The sequence below is a fragment of the Ictalurus punctatus genome, chromosome 20, assembly GCF_001660625.3.
Source record: "Ictalurus punctatus breed USDA103 chromosome 20, Coco_2.0, whole genome shotgun sequence".
Taxonomy (NCBI): Eukaryota; Metazoa; Chordata; class Actinopteri; order Siluriformes; family Ictaluridae; genus Ictalurus; species Ictalurus punctatus.
This window is the reverse complement of record NC_030435.2, coordinates 2651031-2676087: the sequence shown is the minus strand read 5'-3', so window position 1 is coordinate 2676087 and position 25057 is coordinate 2651031. Positions and strand designations below refer to the sequence as shown.

The 25057-nt window shown below is 40.5% G+C and overlaps 3 protein-coding genes and 1 long non-coding RNA gene across 5 annotated transcripts; 2 read left to right on the top strand and 2 right to left on the bottom strand.

Moving 5' to 3' along the window:
• Positions 1-492: 492 nt before the first annotated feature.
• On the top strand, positions 493-8286 carry riok1 (RIO kinase 1 (yeast)). Its single transcript, XM_017495659.3, has 17 exons — positions 493-846; positions 1732-1963; positions 2261-2348; positions 2449-2518; positions 2635-2677; positions 3538-3630; positions 3752-3864; positions 4157-4237; positions 4485-4571; positions 4663-4800; positions 4892-4995; positions 5658-5764; positions 5855-5920; positions 6822-6926; positions 7044-7097; positions 7785-7928; positions 8028-8286. Exons 1-17 carry the CDS (start codon positions 797-799, stop codon positions 8136-8138), a joined length of 1686 nt encoding a protein of 561 aa, XP_017351148.1. The 5' UTR covers positions 493-796; the 3' UTR covers positions 8139-8286.
• Positions 8287-9854: 1568 nt separating this feature from the next.
• On the bottom strand, positions 9855-18059 carry LOC108280556 (paramyosin). 2 transcript variants are annotated; one of them, XM_017495657.3, is made up of 23 exons: positions 17976-18059; positions 17563-17627; positions 17062-17169; positions 16419-16559; positions 16208-16297; positions 15944-16114; positions 15733-15825; positions 15454-15516; positions 15078-15248; positions 14892-14963; positions 14503-14673; positions 14291-14383; positions 14026-14196; positions 13815-13907; positions 13536-13598; positions 13166-13336; positions 12975-13046; positions 12602-12772; positions 12411-12482; positions 12030-12200; positions 11839-11910; positions 11669-11731; positions 9855-11541 (listed from the first exon to the last, which is right to left on the bottom strand). In XM_017495657.3, exons 1-23 carry the CDS (start codon positions 18049-18051, stop codon positions 11470-11472), a joined length of 2505 nt encoding a protein of 834 aa, XP_017351146.1. In that variant the 5' UTR covers positions 18052-18059; the 3' UTR covers positions 9855-11469. The 2 variants fall into 2 exon arrangements, with proteins under 2 accessions (XP_017351146.1, XP_017351145.1); XM_017495656.3 differs by having other exon boundaries at positions 9856-11541; positions 16208-16300.
• On the top strand, positions 11510-17172 carry LOC124629299 (uncharacterized). The gene is made up of 3 exons (XR_006984259.2): positions 11510-11764; positions 16491-16579; positions 17078-17172. It is a non-coding gene; the product is annotated as an uncharacterized LOC124629299 (long non-coding RNA).
• Positions 18060-19054: 995 nt separating the features above from the next.
• nebl (nebulette) lies at positions 19055-24880 on the bottom strand. The gene is made up of 7 exons (XM_017495660.3): positions 24587-24880; positions 24391-24485; positions 23961-24045; positions 22719-22826; positions 22391-22574; positions 20790-20908; positions 19055-20072 (listed from the first exon to the last, which is right to left on the bottom strand). Exons 1-7 carry the CDS (start codon positions 24653-24655, stop codon positions 19896-19898), a joined length of 837 nt encoding a protein of 278 aa, XP_017351149.1. The 5' UTR covers positions 24656-24880; the 3' UTR covers positions 19055-19895.
• Positions 24881-25057: the final 177 nt, after the last annotated feature.

Here is a 25057-nt window from a genome sequence, read left to right as displayed (position 1 = left end):
TTTTTGAAAAAATTAGAGCAGGACTATTAATATCAGAGCTGTTCTTGGGGGGTATAATTGCAATTAAATTGACCTAATGGATTCCTTTCCTGCTGAAAAAAACAAAACAATAGAAACCCTCATAGAATGTGGTTATAGAATAGTCATAATGGGATTTGTATTGGGTTTAATGGAAACTGTAATGGTCCCTCTGAGTCTCTACTGGTAATCTAATACCTTCTATTGGTGGCATGTTCTGTCTAGTGGAAACCATTAAGAACCTACATCCTAAAACTTAATGGTTATACTGGGAATTGTATTGATTTTGATGGAACCTATAATGGTTCTTGTGATTCTCTACTGGTAATTTAATACAACCTACTAAGTAATGGAAACCATTTGGTCATGGTTTTAACGGTTAACAGCTGATCGTATTTAGTGGAACCCATTAGAATTTCTGTGATTGTTTCTACTGGGGTTTTTTTTTTTTTTTTAGCAGGACTGCAGTGAGTATATGTTTCAAGCTTTATGAAACTATTTACTACTGTAGAAGATTAGTATGGATAATAATACACTATTTGAGACGCTTAATGTTGATTTAAAGTGGCAACAACCAGGTGACGAGAAGTACAGAGTAATATCCGTTTTGTGTTTTGGTCGCCCATGAGATGAGACTTCTCGGCTTCCGTAGTCACGTTGGCGGAAGTGCGTGAGAGTGAGTGGAGCTGGGACTCCGGCGTGGGTTTTGTGTTTATAACTGTCCGTATTTGTGATTATCATTCTAAACTTTTGTAAATAGAAGGAGGAAGGCATTGCGATGTCGCAGGTTGTCCTCGGACAGTTTGACGACGCAGAAGAATTGGGCAGGTGAGAAAACAGCCGGCTGGTTAGCTTACTGCTAATTAAAGCTACCGGGGGAAATATCCCAAAATGGCGTTGTTGTTTATTTTCTAATGTAGTATAGAAGTGTTTACAAGACCTAATCCTAATCTGTCGGGATTCCGCCTAAGAATATGGCCAAAGTAGGAACTGATGTGCATTTCAGAAACCTTTTTGTGGAGCTATTTAAATTATAACGTAATATTGTTAGCATTACGTAATGACGCAATGCCGTTAACGCTGCGTTATGACGTCATATTGTGTAAGGTAATTGGAGTGAAATGGCAGCAATATTGGATGTGAAGTGCTCATTTGAAAGTTGTACGTTATCTAAACCAGGGGACGAATAAATGCTACAGAACTAATCAAGATTTATTTTATTAAACTTACTTAAATGTGTACGATACTATTTTGGGTGTTTATTTTAGTCAGAGAGCTTTGTTGTTCCTAAACCACGTGAACACACATAACAATGACGTGTTGTGTAAACACCTGAACAACCTTAAAATAAATAAATAAAACTTTCACGGACTCCACTTTGATGGACCACGACGTTGATGTTCTGCTCTTCTGAATAAATGGAATAAATCCTGAATAAATGAAAATACCTTTCCACCAGAAGCCTCTCAGAGTGTCACTTCGATACCAGCTGATGTTTAAATCTCTGATCAGTATAGTATTGGTATGACGAGGAAAATATCATGCATCGGTTTGAACTTTTCCTCATACAATCGAGCAATTTGTTCTAAGAGTCTAAAGCAGTTATTAAAGGTTTGGTGCAAATACAGTGTCAGGATTCATTTCCGTTACCCTGCTGTGGAATTTATAATCTCAGACTGCACTGACTGGACCTTGCATTGTAATATTCTCCAGTGACTCAGAGGTCAGCCACGTTACAGAGAAACGGCCATCGCTAGAGGACAAACTCGACGGAGTGACGTTGCGGCCGTTATCTGTAGAGTCTAAAAAGCAAAATGATAACGAAGAGGAAGCTGATGACGATGATGAGGATGATGATGAGGATGATGAATGGGACTGGAAAGGGTCAGCCGGAGGAGATTTTACTAAACGCTACACTGCAATGCGGATGGGGAACAATCAGCAGGTATTTTTATTATTTATTTTTTTTTAGAAATACTCAGGAAGAGAGAAGCTGTATAACTGTTGTAGCCGTTGGGTATAAATATGTTTATATTTAATGCACTTGTTCTAATATGTTATCATTTCTATAGTAATAACTTGTATGACAGTCGCACCACATGATCTAAGCATAATAATAAAAAAATGTGTTGTTATTTGAGCAAAAGCAGCTGTCAGTAAGGGGATGGTGAACATTTTTGGAAGGAGTCTCTAGGGTCGTCATCTTGTTATCGTGTTGTTTTAAGTCGTGTTTTGTTTCCAGGCAAACAGACAGAGAGCACAAAAGTCAGAGAAGCTCTCGACGCCATCCGACAAGGTGCTGAGGAAGTTTGAACACAAAATAAACCTGGGTAAGATCCCTCCGTTCCAGTAATTGAGAGATAATGCTAAGTTCTGCGTGCGAATGGTAAGATGTTAAAAAGCATGTTTTCTTTTGATTCGATCTTACAGATAAGCTGAACTACGCCGATTCCGTCATCAACAAAGTCACCGCTATGCAAAGACAGAGAGAAGCAGACACGTCCGTCGTGTTTTTTATTATTCACTCTATACAGATATTATTGATTATCAGAACTCACAGCCTCGTAGGCTGAAGCGTTTTACTTCTGACACTTAAAGCGTCCGTTCTCGTCACAGGTATCGAGTTAAAGACAAGTCCGATCGAGCTACAGTGGAACAGGTTTGTGTGTTTGGAACTATATACTTGTACTAAAAGCAGTGGATCAGCCAAGACATTTTGCTTTAGAGGTAGGAGGCTAACGTAGCTAAAAACACGCAAGAGGTTGTGGTGTGTATTTTTATTTATTTATTTATTTATTTTTAAGTGTTTACGCTCCCAAGCAAGAGGTGTAACTCCATCTCACAAGACAAACGGCAAGGATCTACAGTTAGAAATCAAAAAGAAAACCTCTTAAAACATATATTCTTACTTCAGCTTTTCTCTAGTGTTTATAGTTGTTGTATCATTTGGCGTTTCAGATATTTATTTCAGTTTAATTCGGTTCTATAGTCAATCATTTTCATGCGTATTTTCTTCCAAACAAACGTTCCCCACTGTTATCGCTTTTGTACAAGCGTCTGGAAGCGTTTGGAAGGGTCTCCTGTGTCGGTGTGAGATTCCTGACACGGGAACGTCTTCATGACTGAGCTTTTCGTCAAGTAAGAATAGGAACCGAGTCGTTTAGAGGATGTTTCAAACGGATAAAAAGTATAACGTGTCATTCTTCAGTGATCGCCTGTTCTAAACGTCGCTGCGATATCCGAGGAACGAAACACTCTGGGACATCCTGTTTGGTTACAGGAATTCTGCTTTGCGCTGGGCCACGTCACACCGTCGTCGTCGTCGATTATTTTCCTATAATAGCACGCCCCCCAAATGCTTTATTCCGTACCTTTAAAAGAAACAAACATGTCTTCGCTGATCAAATACGTAAGTTGTGGGGGAAAAAAAAAATGTCCCACAATTTTTGGCCACTATTGCTTTGAGTTATGCGTTGACGCTTAAGGGAGTTTCAGTAATGATATTTGAAAATCTTTCAGGTTTTGGACCCCAGGACTCGCATGATTCTCTTCAAAATGCTCAGCAGAGGCGTCATTTATGGGATTAACGGCTGCATCAGTACAGGAAAAGAGGTTCGATTGAAACTTGACTTCTTCCTGATTTAGAGATGAGGCTGAGTAAACCTGTGAAGTTAAGTGAACACTACACGATACTAATAAAAATGACTCTTATCTAATTATCTAATTTTGCCAGGCCAACGTCTACCACGCGACAACGGCTAAAGGAGAAAGCCGAGCTATTAAGATATTCAAGACCTCCATTCTGCTGTTTAAGGACCGGGATAAATACGTCAGTGGAGAGTTCAGGTGAGACACGGTGACCTCTTTAGTGTTTTTTTTTTATTATTTTTTTTATTTTAGTCATTCTCGTGAGTGCGATATCTCCAGAACGAGTGGTTGAATGTTTGTAGGATGTGTATGGATTTATCGTTGTTACCAGCAGATGAATCGATTTAGATTTTGGAATGGATCCAAACAGGGTCAAGGTCATACAAATGTCATACAAATTCATAACAAGAAGGACTAGGCTTGAGTCCGACTTGTTTGGTTATTTTATGTGTGCTTACAATCGCTGATTTCCTGATGGATCGCTCTTCAGGTTTCGGCACGGCTACTGTAAAGGCAACCCGAGGAAGATGGTACGGACGTGGGCTGAGAAGGAGATGAGGAACCTGATAAGGTTTGCTTTACCAGCTACTTTGTCCAGGGATGAAACGTGATGGAACGATGCATGAAGAAATGACATATTAGCATTACTAGTATCAGTAATAGGCTATGCATAGTCAGTCTTATGCTAGCATGCTTGTAGAATGTAAAGATATGCTCCTGTACTACTTTTACCATTCTACCGTCTGAGCCTGTCAGTTATTAGATAACCCAGCGGAGGCACGTAATGAGTCAATTAATTACTGTCTTGTTGTTCCAAGGCTACACACAGCGGGGATTCCCAGTCCAGAGCCCATCATGCTTCGGAGCCATGTCTTGGTTATGGGCTTCATTGGAAAAGATGATATGTATGTAAACAGTCATGTGCTTAACCTTTGTCACCATTTTTAAAAAAAAATAGATCAATAAATTTCGGTCTAAAGTATGCTTCTATCGCAGGCCTGCACCTTTACTAAAGAACGCAGCGCTGTCCGAATCCAAAGCGCGTGAGCTCTACCTGCAGGTCATCCAGAAGATGAGGCTGATGTATCAGGAGGCTCGGCTCGTGCACGCAGATCTCAGCGAGTTTAACATGCTGTAAGTCTCCAGCTTCTTTCATTTATACTGAGTAATTCTGGGTTGCGTTATCGCCTCGGTTGAAAGCCGTGTTTTGCGCCCTCGTTCGCAGGTACCACGACGGAGATGCGTACATTATAGACGTCTCTCAGTCGGTGGAGCACGATCATCCTCATGCACTGGAGTTTCTCCGCAAAGACTGCAGCAACGTTAACGGTAGGTGTGATGAGAACGTATCCTAGCGCTTTGGCGTGTAAAAACTACAAACTCGGTATGTACTTTTCCTAAGGAGAAACAAGAAACACCAAGAGAAAATCCGTGAACGAAAGAAATCATTAAAATAGAGTTTGAAAGAAATTTATTGGAGCTGAATCTTAGTTACAGCCACAGAGGCCACGCCTCCTTCACTGAGTCTTACATACCGAGGCCACGCCTCCTTCATCCTTCTCTAGGACTTACAGCCACGGAGGCCACGCCTCTTTCACTGAGACTGACGGGTACACAAGCCACACCTCCTTCACTGAGTCTTACACACATCGAAGCCACGCCTTCTTCATCCTCACAGAGATTTACAGGCACACAAGCCATGCCTCCTTCATTGAGACTTAAAGCCACAGAGGCCACACCTCCTTTGCTCGGGCTGAAAGCCGCATAGAAGCGAGCACAAGAGAGAAACTCAAAGCCACGTCTTTTCATCAGCATGTCAACACTGTTTCCGAATTTTCCCCTACACACGGATTTATTTATTTGTTTGTTTGTTTGTTTGTTTGTTTATTTATTTTTTAAAGTAAACCCCAGAACGCTCGTTGAGATGAATGGCTTTCAAATAAGCGTAATTAAGTGCATTATTATGATTTCCTTTTTATCTCTTTACTTAGACTTTTTCCAAAAACACAGTGTAGCTGTGATGACGGTTCGGGAGCTGTTTGAGTTCATCACAGACCCGTCCATCACCAGCGACAACATCAACCAGTACCTGGACAAGGTCCGTCATTTCATCTCACCACTCGTTTAACGTGAGCATATCCTGCCGTGAGAGTATTTGCTGTGACGTGTTTGTGGTGTGTACCTACAGGCGATGGAGATCGCATCAGCCAGAACAGCAGAGGAGAGATCCAACCAAGACAAAGTGGACGAGGAGGTAATAACATCCTAAACCCCGATTCCAAAACAGTCGGGACGCCGTGTTAAATGTATATAAAAACAGAATGCAATGATTTGCAAATCTCATAAACCCCATATGTTATTCACAATAGAACATAGAAAACATATCAAATGTTTAAACTGAGTAATTGTAACCATTGTATGAAAAGAAGAAGAAAAAAAAGGTCATTTTCAATTTGATGGCCACAGTACGTCTCAAAAAAGTTGGGACGGGGGCAACAAAAGGCTGGAAAATTAAGTGTTAGTACAAAGGGTTAGCACGTTCGCCTCACACCTTCAGGGTCGGGGGTTCGATTCCCACCGTGGCCCTGTGTGTGCGGAGTTTGCATGCTCTCCCCGTGCTGCGGGGGTTTCCTCCGGGGACTCCGGTTTCCTCCCCCAGTCCAAAGACATGCACGGTAGGCTGATTGGCGTGTCCAAAGTGTCCGTAGTGTATGAACGGGTGTGTGAGTGGGTATGTGATTGTGTCCTGCAATGGATTGGCACCCTGTCCAGGGTGTACCCCGCCTTGTGCCCGATGCTCCCTGGGATAGTCTCCAGGTTCCCCGTGACCCTGAATAGGATAAGCGCTATAGAAGATGGATGGATGGACAAATAAACCGCTGGAGGAACATTTTGCAACTAATTAGGTTAATTGGCAACAGGTCATATATTACTGTGAATTTGTGTGTAAGAAAACATTAAATGAAGCTCTATGAAAATGTAATAAAATAATAATAATAAAAACGTTTGGGATGTAAAATGTGGCATGCGGAAAAATGGCTCCTACATAAGGATTAAAACACTCAGCCGCTGTTTTAATCAAAACCGTCTGACCAATCAGAATAGAGTGTTCATCAGCACTGGGGTGTAATATTTCCTTCCCTTGTCTGTGTCAGGTGTTCATGAAGGCTTATATTCCTCGTACGCTAAACGAAGTGAGTCATTACGAACGAGACGTGGACGCCATGATGAAGGAGCAGGAGAATAAACAGCATGATAACGTGAGTGCCAGGATTCTGCCTGCGTCTACAGGACCATTTAACCAGGAAACGACTTTGTTTTCACTGTATGTGTGTGATAAGTTTGCAGTTATGACAGTTTCTGTTTTTTAATATTAGATCCTGTACCAGACAGTGATGGGTCTGAAAAAGGATCTTTCAGGCGTGCAGACGGTAAGATGCTTCGAATGAATCATTCTTGTATAAGTACAGCCTTGAGGGTAAGTCGGATGAAAACCGTAAAAATGCAACGGAAATCAGCAACCGGAAGAATTCTTTTATTTCATTTTTTATTTTTTTTCTAGAAAAATCCAGACACTCAATTATGTAGAAAAACGATGCATTATTGTGACACCGATTTGCAATAAACAATGCAAAAATAAAAAAAAATATGTGTGTGTATATGTAGTTGAGGTCATAAGTTTGCATACGTCTTGCAGAATGTGCAAAATGTTAATAATTTTTTTTAAATAATGAGGGATCATTAAATGACATTTTGTTGTTTATTTAGTACTGTCCTGAATAAGCTTTATCCGCCTCAGTTGAGCACGAGTCTTGTTTATGTGCATTTTATTCGCATCTCGAATATTTAAAAAAAAAAATTGTGATATCCCAAAATTCGCATTAGTTATTTTATTATTTTTATTTAAAAAAAAAAAAAATTTGAGAAATATTTTCTTGCTTACATTTTCAGCTTCCTCTCGAGGCTTGAAAAGAAACCCGGGTCAGATCAAGTACCGAAGTCCACGCTAACGTTGACCCGAAGCTCGGCACAAACATTCAGATTCGAAGCAGGAAAGCCGTCGAAGATTTAAACTCGCGTCTCAAGCATGACCTTTGACCTTTTCTCCTGTATTTCAGGTTCCTTCCTTACTAGAAGGCTGTGCTGAAGAAGGGAGCTCCGGCAGTGACGAAGAGGAGGACGATGAAGACGAGCAGGAATCTGGAGAAGAGGACACACAGGAACACGGCGGCCCGGACAAGACGCAACCGCTGGACAAAAAAGTACTTGGTTTCATTTCCAGCATCTCTCTAGTGATCCAGGAACACAAAATGGGGTTTATATATATATTTTTTTTTAATTATTATTTCCCCCCTCCACAGGAAAGAAAGAAGTTGGTAAAAGAAGCTCAGAGGGAGAAGCGAAAAAATAAGTTACCAAAGCACGTGAAGAAGCGCAAGGAGAAAGTGGCCAAGATGAAGAAAGGAAAATGAAAGGGACTTGTCGTGCTCATGCTCATGACCTGACACACACACACACACACACACACACACGTTCTTTATTTTAAAAAATGAAATGATCAATTCTGATATAACCTCCTGTACATCTGATGAATTGGTCAATTAAAACTTTTATAAGGTTGCACCCTCTCTTGGATAATTCTTTTTCTTTTCTTTTTTTCCCCGTAAAACAAGAACACACAAGGAGAGCTGTGTATGCAACTTTAGCAACACACACACACACACACACACACACACACACACACACACACACACACACACACAGATCCCTTCCTTTTTATCACTTTGATTAAGGCCGGGGTTATTTTGTACTTTTAGAGCCGAACTCCACAGATTTTCATCCAGATATTTCTGCTGTGTTTAGTGATGGTTGTGCTAATATGTCAGTTGAGGCGGTATTTCCGTTATTTGTGTGAGAAGGTAGCGGTTGTGCGTTCTACTGACGTCACAGGGCGACGTTTTGATTGCTGGCACAGTTACAGTGTCCTTCATTAGAAGAAAACATTTCACCGATCTCCAACATCAGGAGTAACGGCCAGGTTTCGTCGTTACGCTGCGCTCGTCAAGTGAGAAATTTTCAATTCCCAGTAGGAAAGGTTACCCTTTAAACGGCTCTCCAATTTGTAACTCCTACTAAGGAATTTTCCCGAAGTTCCGATTTGCGAGTCCATGATGTCAACATGGTGGAGCTCGTAGTGAAAAGTACGAACAAGTCTTCGGTACATTGAAGACAACGCTGCACTGACTTGTCTTTCGTTGTCCTTCCTTTGTCCCTTAGACTTGTGTGTTTAGTCCTTTATACAGCAGGTCTTTAACAATGTGTTTAAAATGCGAATTGCGGTCTATGGAAGTATTTTGCAGAAAATGTTCAAAAGCAATTGCATTCCCTATTTATGGACGCGTAAATTGACATAACGGTCTCTATGCACGGCGGTGCGTGATGTATTTCCGGTGAGAAATGTTTTAGGATGTAAAAATGAGTGTTTTTAAATGACTTGTACGTTAAAACTTGTCATTTTAATTAATGCGTGGACAACTGCAGTATTATGTGAACACGCCATGAAACGTAATGACTCCAACTCAAAAAACAAGACCGTAAGAAACTATAAATGAGGCATGTTTGAAATATTTAGCATTTTAGAGCAAAAATGGGTCTTTAACATAGTCATTTAATTGTCAATGCAATTGTTAGTACATGGACCATTTTGGCATTATATACAGTTTTGCGAGTCGCTAAACCTAAAATTACGAGTAAAACTTGTCCATTATCAGTAACAGAAAACAATAAAAACACGGGAATTATAGTCTCGTTTGTTTTTTTTAAAAAATGTTTTACCACAGAAATCATTGCTAACTAGCTAACTAGCATCAGGTATTAAAGCGCTCTCTCTTTATCTTCCACACAAACATCCTTATCTTCCCTTCACAAATCCTGTTCCTGCAGAAGACATCTTGAAATATTGTAAATATTAAAATGTACATAAAGGATTATTGTTGTTATTTTACCGTGTAAATCACAGTTAGTGCAGCAGACGTTTAGCAGGTTAGCATTCCCACAAGGAGCTAACATACAAAAAATAATAATCTTGTGAAAATCTAGTTTAGAGAATAATGTTTAGTCATTTAGTTGTCCTCTTTTCTGCTAGTTTTCGAGTTTTGAGTTTATTTACGAGTCTTGGATTAGGATAGAGTAAAACTGGCTCATAGTTAGCTTTATTTTGTGTGTGTGTTTGCACTGCTCATGCTTAACTGGAAGCATGAAAATGGTTTACCAAACTAGCACTGTTGCCTAAATTCGGCCCTCATCACTGAGATTTCCCATTTTAAAACTACATGTAAGTTTCTTCTAATTATTGAAGCTATTCAAGTTAATATCCGTCTCTTGCTAGGGCTGGTTCTGTTTCCTCATTTTTGGGATTATACTGGCATAAAGTTGGCTTGACCATTGGACTTGCGATATTCGCGGATATTAAGCGACCGTCTCTAAAGTTACATACTACATCGGTATACATGTTTCTAACTTCGATAGCACTTGAAGGGAATGACTTACAGTCACACAACCAAATGTGAAGTCCTTCAGTTATAACCAATAAGAAGGGACAGAGGCAGTGCGATTGTCACGTTATTTCTGTTTATTTTTTATTTATATTTAACCGTTTGTAGCTTATGATGTACGGTGGAGGAAATAAGTATTGGATCATCAACATTTTTCTCAGTAAATATATGTCCAATGAGGTTATTTACATGAAATGTATACCAGACATAGGTATTAACATTATTAACATTAATGTCCATAAATAAAGTGGAATGACACAGATGTTCCTTCTTCATGGCCTTTTTATAGACCATCAAGTAACCCAGCTGATATTAATTTGCACAGATACGAGGTATAATTACTTGTTCCTTCATAGTCAGTTGGTTCCTGTCACGTCGCGAGACGTAAGGGAGTAGAGTACGGAAGCAGGTGCAGGTAAGGACGTATTTATTTTAGGGCAGGCAGACAAATTCAAATCGTAAACCAAAAAAACGTAGTCGAGACAGGTAAAGGGTCGGGAAATCGGCAAACAGGCATAAACGGGGCAAGGCAGGAATCAAAGTCGCGGTCACAGAAAACACTTTGTGTCAAAAACACAAAACAAGAAACATGAACTAGTACTATAAACTGGTAGCGGAAAAACCAGCGTGGACTAATGAACTAATCTAAAGTGTAAACTAACTAAATCTATCAAGGTAATTTAAACAACGTATCTAACTATAATACTCCGCCCCGTGTACTGGGAGGCGCGCGGTATATATAGCAGTTATAATCAGCGTTGAGTGGTGACAGCTGGAAACACTGAAGACACACCCTCGAACCACAACCAATGACAGAACAGGGAGGAGACAGAACAGAAACAAAACAAAGGCACGTGTCCACAGTAAACAATATCACCGTTGTCAACAATCGAAGAGCATGCGCTCGCTGAGCACTCGTGCACGTAGCTCGTGCATGCGCGCGCCCTCTCATCTCTCCGAGCGTCCTGCCAGAAGGGGAGATCGTGACAGTTCCTTGCCTTGGAGAAATGCTTTTCCTTAGTGTGTTCAATACTTTTTTCCCCGTGTCATTCCTGTTATTACACATAACTTTATTTATGACTTTGTTGTGAATTCTTTTTAATGTTGTGAATTCATTTCTTGAGTAAATACTGATGTCTGGTGAAAATATTCACGTGAATAGCATCATTGGAAATATATTTACTGAACAAAAAGTTGATGCGTCCAATACTTATTTCCCCCCGCTGTATCAGGATCTTCATTTGAGTAGTCAGGATGTAGTTCTCTGCCTCCGCCTCTTAAACAGCCTGCTGGTGTTGCTCCTCAGTTTCTGCCAGGGAGTCTGAAAGTACAACAATTAAGGCTTGTATATGTCTGTAGAAGGACAAAATGTCCCCAATAATTTGTAAGCACACAGACACACACAGAGTTCACAATAGCAGTCATGGTTTCATGAAAAGGAAGTTTACCTTCAATAATTCCTCTTTTTCCATCAGAGTCTCCATCATCTCATTGTTCTTCATCTCAAGCTCCTAAAATACAGACGAAGAAAATGTCCCTGAAATGTGAGTAAACTAGCACACACACATATACACAGAGTTCACAATAGCAGTCATGGCTTCATGAAAAGGAAGTTTACCATCACAGTCTCTTTCATCTCATCGTTCACTGCCTCGAGGATGCTGTTAGCCTCCTGCTCTCGCTCATAGTCCTAAAACACACACATGGGGCAAAAGAGGATTAAATTCGAGTGCTTAATGATAAAACATAAATAAAATCCTCGTGTTATTACTATAGGAGCTCCTTAATGCAAGGACTTTTCTCACTTACGATCGTTAGCTCGTCACACTCCCTTGAAGTCCCAGCAAGCATGTTCCCCATGCTCTGCACTGTGCTTTGCAGTGTCTCCACCTGGTGTTTCAGGTTCGCCTTCTCCACCTCCAGCTGAGCAATGGTCTCCATAGCGTTCTGGTGTTTCTCCTCAACTTTAGCCAGGGAGCGCTGAAAGTACAACAATTAAGGCTTATTGGATTTATTTACTTCTACACACACATTCAGACACGTTTAGAAACTGACCCATTACTTTATGGGGGAAAATGACAAAATGTCACCAAAATATAAGTAAACAAGCACACACACACACACACACACACACACACACACAGAGAGAGTTCACAATAGCAGTCATGGCTTCATGAAAAGGAAGTTTACCATCAGAGTCTCTTTCATCTCATCGTTCACTGCCTCGAGGATGCTGTTAGCCTCATGCTCTCGCTCATACTCCTAAAACACACACATTGGGCAAAAGAGGATTAAATTCGAGTGCTTAATGCTTATATATTAATAAAATCCTCATGTTATTACTATAGGAGCTCCTTAATGCAAGGACTTTTCTCACTTACGTTCGTTAGCGCGTCACACTCCCTGTGACTCTCAGCGAGCATGTTCCCCATGCTCTGCACTGTGCTTTGCAGTGTCTCCACCTGGTGTTTCAGGTTTGTCTGCTCCACCACCAGCTGAACAATGGTCTCCATAGCGTTCTGGTGTTTCTCCTCAACTTCAACCAGGGAGCGCTGAAAGTACAACAATTAAGGCTTATTGGATTTATTTACTTCTACACACACATTCAGACACTTTTAGAAACTGACCCATTACTTAATGGGGGAAAATGACAAAATGTCACCAAAATATAAGTAAACAAGGACACACACACACACACACACACACACAGAGAGTTCACAATAGCAGTCATGGCTTCATGAAAAGGAAGTTTACCATCAGAGTCTCTTTCATCTCATCGTTCACTGCCTCGAAGATGCTGTTAGCCTCATGCTTTCGCTCATACACCTAAAACACACACATGGGGCAAAAGAGGATTAAATTCGAGTGCTCAATGCTTAAACGTGAATAAAATCCTCATGTTATTACTATAGGAGCTCCTTAATGCAAGGACATTTCTCACTTACGTTCGTTAGCTCGTCACACTCCCTATGAGTCTCGGCGAGCATGTTCCTCATGTTCTGCACTGTGTTTTGCAGTGTCTCCACCTGGTGTTTTAGGTCCGCCTTCTCCACCACCAGCTGAACAATGGTCTCCATAGCGTTCTGGTGTTTCTCCTCAACTTTAGCCAGGGAGCGCTGAAAGTACAACAATTAAGGCTTATTGGATTTATTTACTTCTACACACACATTCAGACACTTTTAGAAACTGACCCATTACTTAATGGGGAAAATGACAAAATGTCAACACAATATGACTAAACAAGCGTACACACACACACACGCACACAAACACACACACAATAGCAGTCGTAGTTTCATGAGAAGGAAAGTTTACCTTCATGAACTCCGTTATGTGTGTCAGACGCTTCTTCATCTTATCTTTCTTCATCTGGAGCTTCTAAAACACACACATGGGGCAAAAGATGTTCACACCTGCAATGGGCCACTGCTACTCATTCATAAAATCTAGCAACTTGAAAATTTTTATTCAACGAAACTCGTCGTGCAACAGAAACATGAAAAGTCCTCATATTATTTCTAAAGGAGGTGCTTAATGCAAGACTCTTACAAAGCTTACAGTAGCAGTCACGCTTTCATGAAAAGGAAAGTTCACCTTTAGTAACTCCTCCTTGTGCATCAGAGTCTCCTTCATCTCATTGTTCACTGTCCTGAGGATGATGTGAGCCTCCCATTCACAATCATACTCCTAAAACACACACATGGGGAAGAAGATGATTAAATTCGAGTGCTCAATGCTTAAACGTGAATAAAATCCTCATGTTATTACTATAGGAGCTCCTTAATGCAAGATTTCTCTCGCTTACGTCTGTTAGCTCATCACACTCCCGGTGAGTCTCAGTGAGCATGTTCCCCAAGTTCTGCACTGTTCCTCTGAGTGTCTTCACTTGGTTGGTCAGGTTCGCCTTCTCCACCTCCAGCTGAGCAATGGTCTCCTCAGCCTTCTGGGGTTTCTCCTGAGCTTCAGCCAATGAGACCTAAAAAAGTGCAACGATTAAGTCTTATTGGATTTATTTACTTCGTTCAAAGCTTACAGTAGCAGTCACGCTTTCATGAAAAGGGAAAGTTTACCGTTAGTAACTCCTCCTTGTGCATCAGAGTCTCCTTCATCTCATCGTTCTCCTTCTGGAGGACGATGTGAGCCTCCCGCTTTCGCTCATACACCTAAAACACACACATGGGGCAAAAGAGAATTAAATTCGAGTGCTCGATGCTTAAACGTGAATAAAATCCTCATGTTATTACTATAGGAGCTCCTTAATGCAAGGACTTTTCTCACTTACGTTCGTTAGCTCGTCACACTCCCTGTGACTCTCAGCGAGCATGTTCCCCATGCTCTGCACTGTGCTTTGCAGTGTCTCCACCTGGTGTTTCAGGTTTGTCTGCTCCACCACCAGCTGAACAATGGTCTCCATAGCGTTCTGGTGTTTCTCCTCAACTTTAGCCAGGGAGCGCTGAAAGTACAACAATTAAGGCTTATTGGATTTATTTACTTCTACACACACATTCAGACAAGTTTAGAAACTGACCCATTACTCAATGGGAAAAATGACAAAATGTCACCAAAATATGAGTAAACAAGCGTACACACACACACACACACACACACACACACACATACATATACACAGACTTCACACTAGCAGTCATAGTTCATGAAAAGGAAGTTTACCATCAGAGTCTCTTTCATCTCATCGTTCACTGCCTCGAGGATGCTGTTAGCCTCTTGCTCTCGCTCATACACCTAAAACACACACACGGGGCAAAAGAGGATTAAATTTGAGTGTTTAATGCTTATACATTAATAAAATCCGCATTATTATAGGAGCTCCTTAATGCAAGGACTTTTCTCACTTACGTTCGTTAGCTCGTCACACTCCCTATGAGTCTCGGCGAGCATGTTCCCCATGCTCTGCACTGTGTTTTGCAGTGTCTCCACCTGGTGTTTCAGGATCGCCTTCTCCACCTCCAGCTGAGCAATGGTCTCCATAGCGTTCTGGTGTTTCTCCTCAACTTTAGCCAGGGAGCGCTGAAAGTACAACAATTAAGGCTTATTGGATTTATTTACTTCTACACACACATTCAGACACGTTTAGAAACTGACCCATTACGTAATGGGGAAAATGACAAAATGTCAACACAATATGACTAAACAAGCGTACACACACACACACACACACACACACAAACACACACACAATAGCAGTCGTAGTTTCATGAGAAGGAAAGTTTACCTTCATGAACTCCGTTATGTGTGTCAGACGCTTCTTCATCTTATCTTTCTTCATCTGGAGCTTCTAAAACACACACATGGGGCAAAAGATGTTCACACCTGCAATGGGCCACTGCTACTCATTCATAAAATCTAGCAACTTGAAAATTTTAATTCAACGAAACTCGTCGTGCAACAGAAACATGAAAAGTCCTCATATTATTTCTAAAGGAGGTGCTTAATGCAAGACTCTTACGAAGCTTACAGTAGCAGTCACGCTTTCATGAAAAGGAAAGTTCACCTTTAGTAACTCCTCCTTGTGCATCAGAGTCTCCTTCATCTCATTGTTCACTGTCCTGAGGATGATATGAGCCTCCCATTCACAATCATACTCCTAAAACACACACATGGGGAAGAAGACGATTAAATTCGAGTGCTCAATGCTTAAACGTGAATAAAATCCTCATGTTATTACTATAGGAGCTCCTTAATGCAAGATTTCTCTCGCTTACGTCTGTTAGCTCATCACACTCCCGGTGAGTCTCAGTGAGCATGTTCCCCAAGTTCTGCACTGTTCCTCTGAGTGTCTTCACTTGGTTGGTCAGGTTCGCCTTCTCCACCTCCAGCTGAGCAATGGTCTCCTCAGCCTTCTGGGGTTTCTCCTGAGCTTCAGCCAATGAGACCTAAAAAAGTGCAACGATTAAGTCTTATTGGATTTATTTACTTCGTTCAAAGCTTACAGTAGCAGTCACGCTTTCATGAAAGGGAAAGTTTACCGTTAGTAACTCCTCCTTGGGCATCAGAGTCTCCTTCATCTCATCGTTCTCCTTCTGGAGGACGATGTGAGCCTCCCACTTTCGCTCAAACTGCTAAAACACACACATGGGGCAAAAGACGATTAAATTCGAGTGCTCAATGCTTAAACGTGAATAAAATCCTCATGTTATTACTATAGGAGCTCCTTAATGCAAGATTTTTCTCGCTTACGTCTGTTAGCGCTTCACACTCCCTGTGAGTCTCAGTGAGCATGTTCCCCATCTTCTGCACTGTTTCTCGCAGTTTCGCCACCTGGTTGGTCAGGTTCGCCTTCTCCATCTGGTGTTTCTCCTCAAGTTTCGCCATGGAACTCTACAAGTACAACAATTAAGGTTTATTTACATCTACACACATTCAGACACTTTTATGGTTTGGAGGCAAAAAATTATTTGACTGTACAAGATTAAACACACACACACACACACACACAAGCTCACACGCCTAAAACTCAGCCATGGGACAAGAGAGATTAAAAATCGAGTACTTAATGTTCACATCTGCAAATTGGTCCAACATCATTCTTATTATGCCATGATGATAACAATAATAATAAATCCGATCATATATAATAAACCTCATGATATAATACATCGCATAACTATTATCCCTAAGAAGTTCATTTCCGATCTCGCGATAGAGATGATATTTTAGCCTCCCGTCTAATCTAATCTAATCTAATCTCGCCAGCATCACTGCTCAAACTCACTGCATCAGACTCCAGTGTGCAGATATTTCCTATTCTCAATCATTCCCATCATATGGTGCTCATATTATTTTGAAAAGTACTTTTTAATCAGAGTTTTATCTTACGTACCTTCTGTGCCTCACAGAGCAGTTCCTCCAGCTCCCTCACTCTCTCCTGCAGCTGAAAATTGGACACCGCAAGCTTCTGCATCTTCTCCTCAGAATGACTCACAGAATCCTGAAATGCACCGGGCGTATATTGTTGCCTTTAGGTGTTTGTAGCACTTATGAGCAGTCGCATTCAGTCCAAACATCATGTTTAGTTGCAGCTTTCTAATCTATCTAAAGGGTCATACAGCCTACAGTACAATATCTGATGCAGAATCCTTAAATTCATCAGACCTCCGATTTAAAAAAAAAAAATATATATATATATATATATATATATATGTTTTCTTGATAAAACCTGCAATTAATGAACATCAGGTCTGGCTTGCTGTCCTAAGCTTAGTGCTGGAGTACAAACGGCGTTTCCTCATCCATAAGTGCTAAACATTTCAATCCAGATGTTTAAAATGTTCCTATAATGGAAAACTGGATTTTTGTCAAAGTTGGAGCAGAAGAACCTTACCGTGACCTGGTCCTGAGGAACCTCTGCGGGTTGGACCAGAGCCGGTTCTGCGGCCTGGACAAGCACTAAATAAAAAAAAATATAACGTCGTCAGACATCATCATCATCATCTATTATTTATGTTTTGAAGTCCAGACCAGCAGGATTTTCCACGTCTGATCCTGGTGAAACTCTACAGCACAGCAAGTATTCCAGCTTTCTCACTGGCCTCGGTAATAAACACACTTCACCGATGTTCAGTATGGACATGTCTAATGTGTGCCAAGGCTAAGAACACACTGACAGATTTTATTACACATTCATGAAGATCGATGGGACTAAACCGTCTTAGCTTATGAAGGACTGAACAGATCTACTCAGTTCATTTCTTTTAAAGGACAGAAGTAAACTTCACGACTGAGAAACAGTTGTACCTTCAGGTGTGTCCGCGGGTTCCACTGTCGTTTCCTCTCCAGCGTTAAGCGCGTTCAGAACTTCTACAGTGTTCATTTTTCTCCCTTGACCAGAGCAACTTCAATAATAAATTCACTCGTACAGAGTTCAGTGACTATCTGAAAGCTTTGTGTTCTTATTCCACTCTTTAACACCAGAGCGCTACTGTGATGTCACGGAACCAAGCCATATCATAGAATGGAATATTCTCACGACGCCTAGCAACACACAACACTGTTCCAACAATCGACTGCATTGCTTGAATGGACAAATATATTTTTCATATATAAATAACGACTCTAATGTGCACACAAATACATCTCTAAGCTTTTGGGTTACACTTTGGGTTCTTTTCGTAAAATTCATATTCAAAGTGATGACAAGCTGCATGAAACTAAAAATGAAATGACTCATAACTTTATTATAATATTTACCCCACATGAACTTTTACGTTCGCTCGAAATCATTTACGATAGAAAACAAATTGCATTATTTTTTTTAGTGGTGAATGAATAATATTGATTCATTTAATATTATTTTCTCTGTAATTTTTTTTTTAAATCTATTTAAATTCTCGTATTTTGACTCATTTTACAATAAGTTTGTGCGTCTATCCTTTCATTTGCACATTTATAATCGGAAGGGGAAACATTTGTTTGACGTGATCTTGATTAACTACATTTATTAATCTATATATATATATATATATTGTATTGTATATAACGTATCATTTATCTATGTATCTATTGATCTGCACAGCTCTTAAGGCGAGACACTACAAGTGAATAGTGAATAGTATTGTTTTTGTTTAAAACATTCCTAATGAATCTTGTACAGTTGATTACTGATATAGGGAATGATGTAGTGTGCAGGGAAACAGGGGGCTCCACGTGGGTTAAATATGTGTTAGTGTGGAACAGCAGCAGGGTGTTATGGGGGCTCCTGCACGGGCTGGACGCAGGCAGTTATAACATTTTATAACTGTTTAAGGACACACAGTGAATTTTTACACGCCGTTAAATTCTCTCATGAACTTGCCAAGTAGGAAGTTCTCGTTTTCTGGTATTATAACATTTTAATGCCATGTGTGCATGAACATTTACAAATTCTATATATTCATACGTTCCAGAGGCTACAAATGCAGTGCATGCTACCAAGACATTTTTGTATTGCATCGTTTTAGACAAAAGCTTAATTACAAATTTTAATATATATATACATATTTTTTTTTTTTTACATTCTTGACAATTTATCACACAAAATTAAGCTTAAAATAAAGGTAGGAAGACATGAAATAAAGTAGTAGGGGTGTTTCTAAATGAAGTATGCATTTTAGGCTTCCTGGAATGTAAAACTTGAGTTGTATGCAAATTGGTGGGTGTGTCCTTACGCCCATATATGGACTCAAAGATACAGCTATGAAATGTTTTTTCAAATGTTATATTAGCTAGCGGTAGCAGTGAATACTGTGAACATTTATTAATATTCTTTTCTCTTTTTTTACACTTAAAAAAAGACCAGTATTTAAGAATGTTAATAAACTTCTTCTTCCTGCCTGACTGCTTCCATATATGGTCTCAGAGACATGCCCACATCCTCCATCTATCTTAAAGGCACGCCCACTCAGACCTCCTATAACGTCTGTCGGCAGACCTTATTGCTTTAATACTTAAACTGTTTTTCATAGTAAACGTTCAAAACCTACGTACAAAACCATAACATGCACTCACTAATATAATAATAGACGGTGTAAGAAAATGAAAACTTACTCTTAAAAACTTTAATAATTTACTGTACTACTAAAATAGAGGACTACTTCTGTCTATGTACATGTACTTGGTCCCAACAAATTCTGCGAACTGTGAACAGGGTTAATCAAAGCCTCAATAAGCTAGCGCGGGTTAGCGGATGCCCTCCACGTAGTTAGCAGGCAGCATGCCCGAGCGGCCCGTCCTCTGCACCGTCCCAAACATCCAACCCTCATCGATGGGGTGCACGTTGTGGATCAGATCGCCGTCCCGGAACGACACCTCGTCACAGTCCTGCGCCGTGTAGTCATACAAAGCCCTGTACACGCTCTGACATACAGCAGAGAAGAAGAACCATGAATATGGCGTGACTAAAAAAATCATTTTACACACTGTAATAGATAACTTACAATAAGGAGAACACTCAAACATGTGTATGAATTAATTATGAAACGACACCGTGAAATAAATATATAGTTTGACGGATTTTATTTCTGGTCATTGGGGGGGGTGAGGGGGAAATGGCGGGGGGTTGTGCGTTGCGATGACGTCACATGACGCGTTTTGGCCCGAATCTGTGGGTAATTTAGAAAACTTGCACGCCCGTTCAAATATTCTGGCGTTCGCTCGATTTTGCGATCGAAAAATCGAAGGGATTGATTTGGCGCCTTAATCTTTGTTGGTGAAGCTCGACAAGATCAGATTGAACTTTTTTTCAATATAAAACCCCTGTCACAAATATTTAAATAATTATACTTGGCTTTTGAGTGTATACATGTACGCAATGAGCATGTCAAATATGATAATTAGATTAAAATATAGTACTTTTTACAATACTAGTTCTAGAGCATGATTATATAAGTTAGAGTCTGCAAATTCTCATTTATTTTACCATAACAAGGTCGAACTGCAGTTTTGATCAAGTGAGAAGGAAAGAAGTCTAGGGTTGGGGTAAAAAAAAAAAAAAATCCGCTAATTCTGATTGCACCGTTAATAGTATGAAACTATAATTATGAAAAACTTTAAGCAGGTAAAATGACACCTCACCGTGGTTGTTGGATGCGACTGCAGCTGCATGGATCTGAGAGAGTGCATGCTGGTCTGATGCATGTAGCTGTGTCCCTGATTATAACCGCTCGGGTAATAAGCTCCAGGAAGCACAGGGGCTGAAGGTTACACAGTGAAATAAATCAGCAGAGGATTTATACATTGCTGAAAAGTAGCTGATAAAGTCCCTCGGATGAGTAAAACGTTTCAGTCCAGTCAGTCCGACTTACGACAAGCAGGTATGTTAAGAACACTGAGCATATTGCACATTTCTAATGACTTCACACGTCAATGACTACGTTTACATGGACAGGAACAATCTAATTATTGACCTTATTCTGAATAAGACGTATAATATTCTGATTAAGGTGTTTACATGAGTCGCTTTTAGAATATTCAGGTTTTACATGTTATAGAACGTAAATCGATTAACGGCGCACGTCATTACGTCACCGCGCCACGCCGTCCGACGTCCCTCCAGAATTTCACGTATCGACATAAAGTCGGTCTTCGTTATGGGACCGTATACAGTTTTGGGTGTTTTTATTTTTAATTTCACGAAAGCTTCAAGTGCGGGTAATTATTTGTCGTGCTGTACATGCAAATAGACGACTGCTCGAAGCCGTGGGCTGCGTCCCAAACCGCGTACTTACCTTCTATATAGTAGCCGAGATCCATGTATTTCTCCTACTATATAGCAGGTAAGAACGCGGTTTGGGACGCAGCCGTGCTCTCTCGTTTGCCGTCAAACGGTCGAGCGCTGCCGTGTGCGCACGTGTCCTGTCGCACAATGTGGTGAAAACTCCCACACGACGTTAATAGTGTGATTAAGGTGTGTACACGTCTGTAACGCACGTCGATAACGCGACTAAAACGGGAATACTCCACACGTCTTAATTCCATTTGTGTTTACTTCGAGTATGAATTTAATCGGATTAAGGTCATCAATAATCGCTGTTTACATGCTAGTTTCTTAATCAGAGTATCGTCTTAATCGGGTTCATATCGGATTATCGTCGTCCGTGTAAACGTACTGACTGTCTAGAGGGACGCATCACATAGAGCTCTGAAGACACTCTAAGCAAAGGTGAAGAAGAGGGTGTCGTTAGCAATACGTCTAATTTATGTATCGATTTTGTCTAATAAATCGTCGTTTTTACAGAAGTCCTGAGCCGCACAAACGTTATATCCCAAAGGGCAGATATTTAAAATGATTTACTATCGTCGTATTAAACCGCAAGCTCCAAATTGCACATTTTATTAGCTCGTCATTTAGAGACTACTTGAGTTTGTGTTTAGCATTTACATGCATTTAATGTCACCATTTTCTGGTTCAAACATAAAGTGTAAATGTACAGTCTGGATGAAAAGCCTATATTCCGTTCATTTAAAACTGTAACATGATAAAAATGCATTCAGACTAGTTTAGATGAAAATAATCATGCTTCTAATACTGAGCAAAATAACTGTGATGATAAGCAGTCACTCGAAGTGGATGAACCTGAGAAACTCACACTATTATCCTTTTTAAATATGATGGGGTTTTGTTTTTTGCTATAGTTCCAATGGATTTTTTAATGGATGTCTTCTCTCGGACTTACCTACAATGACTCCTGGCCTCCGATCCATCTCCATGGTGTACTGATTCACACCTCTGTGTGTGGCGCAGCTCCCCTGCAGCGTCTGATGCTCGGGTCTCGTCTGCGCCCGCACCAGATAAGTTCCTCTAACGCCCTGAGTGACACCGTGCAAGCCTGGCAGGTCAAAATCCTTATGATATTTCGCCTGAAGGAATTAAAATAGTATAAGTCGTTGTTTGAATTAATTCAGCGTATAGTAGTAACCCCCCCCCCCCCAGGACTGTTTAACCCACTAAATTGGAGCGATGGTTAGAGAACTGTATGTATAAATTTCAGACTCAGGTCTTACGTTACTGATCTGATCCTGGGCTTTCTTCAGTCTCTGCACTTCTGGTGTGTCTACAAGAAATCGGAGACCACGACCCTTACTCTCTTCAAAATCCTTCCTGTACTTCACCTGAAGATCAGAAGAAGGAAGAGGAATCCATTTTTGTGTAAAAAAATGGATAAAAAAAAAAGAAAGAAAGAGAAGCGAAAATCTACTTATTTTTATACCAAAGAAGGAAGACTATTAGAATAAATAACAGGCATGTACACGTTTTCTAGACATATTAAGAACTACTTCCTCGGAAAAAAAAAAGCACTATAAGCCTTATTCATGAAGTCCAAGTCATGCTAGATGAGCTGAGCTGAGCTGAGCTGATCTTAACCAGACCTGAAATAAGGTGAAATCAAAACAAAGCTACAGTACAGACTGTGTGTGTATAACAAGGTCCTCATTGGGCCTCATCAAGCACATACCAAGCACGGGACACCTGATTTGCATTTAGTGACGTTCACAACGCTCCGAGAAAGATAACATGACAACCGACTCCAATAATGCAGCTCAGCCACTGAAGCGAGTCAGCCACTGCAGTCACACGCTAACGCCTCCTGCTTTTATAGGGTGCCATTATTTTTGTCCTGTTCCAACGCCTATTCTTATTTGCCTTCATTTATTTGGAATGCTTTCTTTCTCTCACACAATCGAGTTTTACTAAAATTTCCATTCAACTTATTTAAACGTTGACGTCGTAATCGGTATATATAAAATCGCAGTAACTCGTCGCCAGGTATACGTTTTAAAAGCCGACCATTCGACGTTTCGGTCACTTAGTCTTCATGTACGTAATCTTACGAGCTCTTTTTTCTGAACTGAGTATATTTTCCCAAACGCCACGTTTCTTGTGTGACTATTTACAATGACGTTCCTTCGAATCCAGGTCGATAATTAATCCCCGTCGCTAGTATTTGGCTTGAATATTAAGTACATGTCCGAGATCCAGGACAGCAGGGACCTGGCAGAGAGTCCCTGGTTGCCAGGTGGCGACTCGTGGGGTACGTGCGAACCCACCACTGAGTGGACAGCTGCCCTGCTTTCCTCCATGCTGACCTGAGCGCACCACACCCAGACACACTCAGGCCAAACAGAGCAATGCTTTTCTCCTCTCTCTCTCTCTCTCTCTCTCTCTCTCTCTCTCTCTCTCTCTCTCAATCAATCCTCTGGGTTTGTAGCTACGTCTAGAACGAGCAGTCATGGCTGTAACCGTACCTGACTCTGCAGCTCACTTTGCTGCCTCAGACGCAGGTTCTCCGGCGTGTCTGCGACGATCGTGAACGTCTGCTTAGGGTAGTGCCTTCGTGGAGACACGGAGAAAGTTGAAGGGGAAAAAAATAATTAAGATCTTTGAAGAAGTTAAGAAACGATAAACACAATACTTGTGCTTCAGTAGCCTACATCATTAGACAAACATGCATAAATGACACATGCATGTACAAACACAATATAATAATAATAATAATAATAATAATAATAATAATAATAATAATCAACTCCATACAATGGTGTGTTTCAGTCCCACACCTTCAGTCATTCAAACCGGCTATGAGTTTTTCAGTTTGCTTTATTTGATTTATAGTTAGTTTACAATAGGCTACAGTGTGGAAAAGGACCACAGCATGATGTTAAGTGATGCACATACGAATTGCAGTAAGGCTTCTTCTCGTATCCTTTGTAGTTGTTCATGTTCAGGGTCATTTTGCACACCTCACAGTGGAAGCATCCTTTGTGCCAGTACTAAAAAATATATATGTTTTAATGTATTATAATGCATATTATATATAGATATATAGCTGGAATCATTCGGGCAGGTGCAGGAAAGAAAAGGACGCAGTTACCTTGTCCAGGCAGTTCACTTTCTCAGTGGCGTAGACGATTTTCCCGCAGCGCGCGCAGTGAGGATTCATGGTGAAAGCCTTCAATCACATCGTATCCCTAATTACAATTAGCGCAAAAAAGCAAATAAATAAATAAATAAAAAATAAAGTGCTCAGAGATTACACAAAATGATCCGTGGCGCAGTGGATTTAAAACTGCGCAGACAGTCGTGCTGATTATTTGAGGACAGTTTGGGAACGAGGAAGAACAGGGAAATGTGCCAGAGAGAGAGAGAGAGTGAGTGAGAGAGAGAGAGAGAGAGAGAGTGTGTGTGTGTGTGAGAGAGAGAGAGAGAGAGAGAGAGAGAGAGAGACGATGCGTTAATTTGTTCCCAATTAATCCGCTCCCTCATATTATTATTGCGTAATATTATTGGCTAATATCAAATACGATTATAGCCTGTAATCCAACCCTTGAGTTGAAATTCTTTT

Excerpts from the sequence above, each read along its gene's own strand:
- riok1 (XM_017495659.3), top strand. The coding sequence starts at position 797 with ATGTCGCAGGTTGTCCTCGGACAGTTTGACGACGCAGAAGAATTGGGC. Across the intron at positions 3,865-4,156 it reads TACGTCAGTGGAGAGTTCAG|GTTTCGGCACGGCTACTGTA; the intron begins GTGAGACACGGT and ends ATCGCTCTTCAG. Across the intron at positions 6,927-7,043 it reads AGAATAAACAGCATGATAAC|ATCCTGTACCAGACAGTGAT; the intron begins GTGAGTGCCAGG and ends TTTTAATATTAG.
- LOC108280556 (XM_017495656.3), bottom strand. The coding sequence starts at position 18,051 with ATGAACACTGTAGAAGTTCTGAACGCGCTTAACGCTGGAGAGGAAACG. Across the intron at positions 15,517-15,732 it reads ACAAGGAGGAGTTACTAAAG|AAGCTCCAGATGAAGAAAGA; the intron begins GTGAACTTTCCT and ends TGTGTGTTTTAG. Across the intron at positions 13,599-13,814 it reads ACAAGGAGGAGTTACTAAAG|AAGCTCCAGATGAAGAAAGA; the intron begins GTGAACTTTCCT and ends TGTGTGTTTTAG.
- nebl (XM_017495660.3), bottom strand. The coding sequence starts at position 24,655 with ATGAATCCTCACTGCGCGCGCTGCGGGAAAATCGTCTACGCCACTGAG. Across the intron at positions 22,827-23,960 it reads AAAGTGAGCTGCAGAGTCAG|GTGAAGTACAGGAAGGATTT; the intron begins GTACGGTTACAG and ends TCTGATCTTCAG. Across the intron at positions 20,073-20,789 it reads AGTCGCATCCAACAACCACG|AGCGTGTACAGGGCTTTGTA; the intron begins GTGAGGTGTCAT and ends GCTGTATGTCAG.